The sequence below is a fragment of the Oxyura jamaicensis genome (genome assembly GCF_011077185.1).
Source record: "Oxyura jamaicensis isolate SHBP4307 breed ruddy duck chromosome 19 unlocalized genomic scaffold, BPBGC_Ojam_1.0 oxy19_random_OJ72363, whole genome shotgun sequence".
In the NCBI taxonomy this organism is placed as follows: Eukaryota; Metazoa; Chordata; class Aves; order Anseriformes; family Anatidae; genus Oxyura; species Oxyura jamaicensis.
Genome location: NW_023304521.1, coordinates 947 through 2,675, shown reverse-complemented (window position 1 = coordinate 2,675; position 1,729 = coordinate 947). Strand labels below are relative to the sequence as shown.

The 1,729-nt window shown below is 71.8% G+C and overlaps 1 protein-coding gene across 3 annotated transcripts in view; it reads right to left on the bottom strand.

The window, feature by feature from the left end:
• The window catches only part of CORO6 (coronin 6), a 4,080-nt gene extending 3,348 nt beyond the window's left edge, over window positions 1-732 (bottom strand). For 2 of the 3 annotated variants that reach the window (XM_035312655.1, XM_035312654.1), the window contains exon 1: window positions 502-732. In XM_035312655.1, the coding sequence (XP_035168546.1) occupies window positions 502-699 (198 nt within the window). In that variant the 5' untranslated portion in view covers window positions 700-732. The remainder of the gene's footprint in view (window positions 1-501) is intronic. The other variant, XM_035312653.1, reaches the window with a different exon arrangement.
• Window positions 733-1,729: the final 997 nt, after the last annotated feature.

Below are 1,729 nucleotides of genomic sequence, written 5' to 3'. Positions count from 1 at the left end.
GCTCTGTAGGGGCTGTGGCACGAGGGGGGGGGACACATGCAAGGGACCCTGGCCGTGGGCAGAGCTTTGCACCCGCCTGGGGGAAACTGAGGCACGAGGCCCCGCAGGGAGGTGGAGGGGAGGGAAGTGCCTTGGACCGGGCTGCCTCGTGTCCCCTCTGATGGTGGGGGGGGGGGCTCAAACGGGGGGTCCCCAGCCCCTCTGCTGGGGTGGGCAGGGCAGACCCCACCCCGCTGCGGTGCCCCCTGGGTGTCGCACGCAGAGGGGGAATTTGGGCAGGGGAAAAAGCAGCCGGGGGGGTCCCAGTCACCTCGGTTGCCCCCAGGGCCACCAGCCATTATGGGTGCCACTGTCACCCCAGGGTGCCTCTGCCCGGAGTCCCCACATGGGGACGGGGAGGTTGGGGCAAAGCTGAGCAGAGCAGAGCCCGTCACCATGCCCCGCATCCCCCCTGCAACCCGGGGGGGGGGGGCCGTGTCCCCGTGCTCCCCCCCCGCTCACCTTGGCGAGGGGCAGGACGATGAAGGCCCCCCCGCCGCCGGACTCCACGATGATGGCCAAGAACTTGGGGTTGACGGCGCAGAAGGAGCTGTCCCACGTCACCTTGGAGACGCGGATGTCCTCGTACATCTGGTCGGCCTTCACCGGCTGCCCGAAGACGTGCCGGAACTTGCTCTGGCGCACCACGCGGCGGCTCATGGCTGGGGGGGCGCGGGGTCAGGCTGCAGGTCCACCCCCCCCCCCCCCCCCCCCCCCAAATGGCACGGGGGTGTTTCGGCCCTCCCCAGACCCAGCGCTCCAAGGGACCCCCCCGTGACCAGGGTACAGGAGGGAGCCCGGGGACGCGGCGATGATGGGGATGGGGGCATGGAGGGGGGCACGGGATGGAGCCCGATGTGGTCCTGGCCCCGTAACAGGGACCTGGGGTGGCCCCGGTGCACCTGGGCGGGTGCTGCAGGGTGCTGGGCACGGGCATCCCGGGGTGTGGTGCTGTCTGCCCGCTCCATGCCCCGTGGCCGTGCCGTGCCCCCCGGCCGTGGCCAGGGCTGCCACAGGAGCAGCTGCAGTGGAGGAGCGGGGCAGAAAGGAGAAGCCCCAAGGGGACACGGAGGTGCCACGCACCAGCTGACAGCTTGTCCCCTCGTGTCCCATCCCGCAGCGGTGGCCCGAGGTCACCTGGCTTGGTGGTGCCTCCAGCGGTGCCTCCAGCATCGCCCCCACCCAGGGCTCCCCGCCACCACCCGCTCTGCGCCCCCCGCCTGCCCAGCACCGCAGGACCCCGGCGAGGGCCGGATCCTGCACAGGCTCTGCTGCCGGCACAGCCACACGGCCCCACGTGCACACGGGGTGCAGAGAGGAGCCCCCGGTGCTCAGCACATCCCTGGGGGGCTCCAGCCCTGGTCACAGCCCCCATCACCCTGTCCCCACCTGACCCTGCGTTGCTCCCAACACCTGCCTGGGGGCACCGAGCCCTCTGGGCACCCCAAAACCTCCCAAGGCTGGGGCTCTGCCGCACCCATGGGCTGCTGACCCCTCCTGGGGGCACCCCCACATCCTTCTGGAGGTGCAGCCACTGCTGGGGCTGTGTCCGGCCTCCGAAGCCTGGGGCAGGAGCAGGGGCAGGAGCACCTCAGCTCTCAGCGTCCCGGCCGGGTGGCTTTCGGCCAGGCCACATGCAGCACCGAGCCGAGCCGCCTCTGCCGGCTCCCTGTAGGTCCCCAAGGGTCCG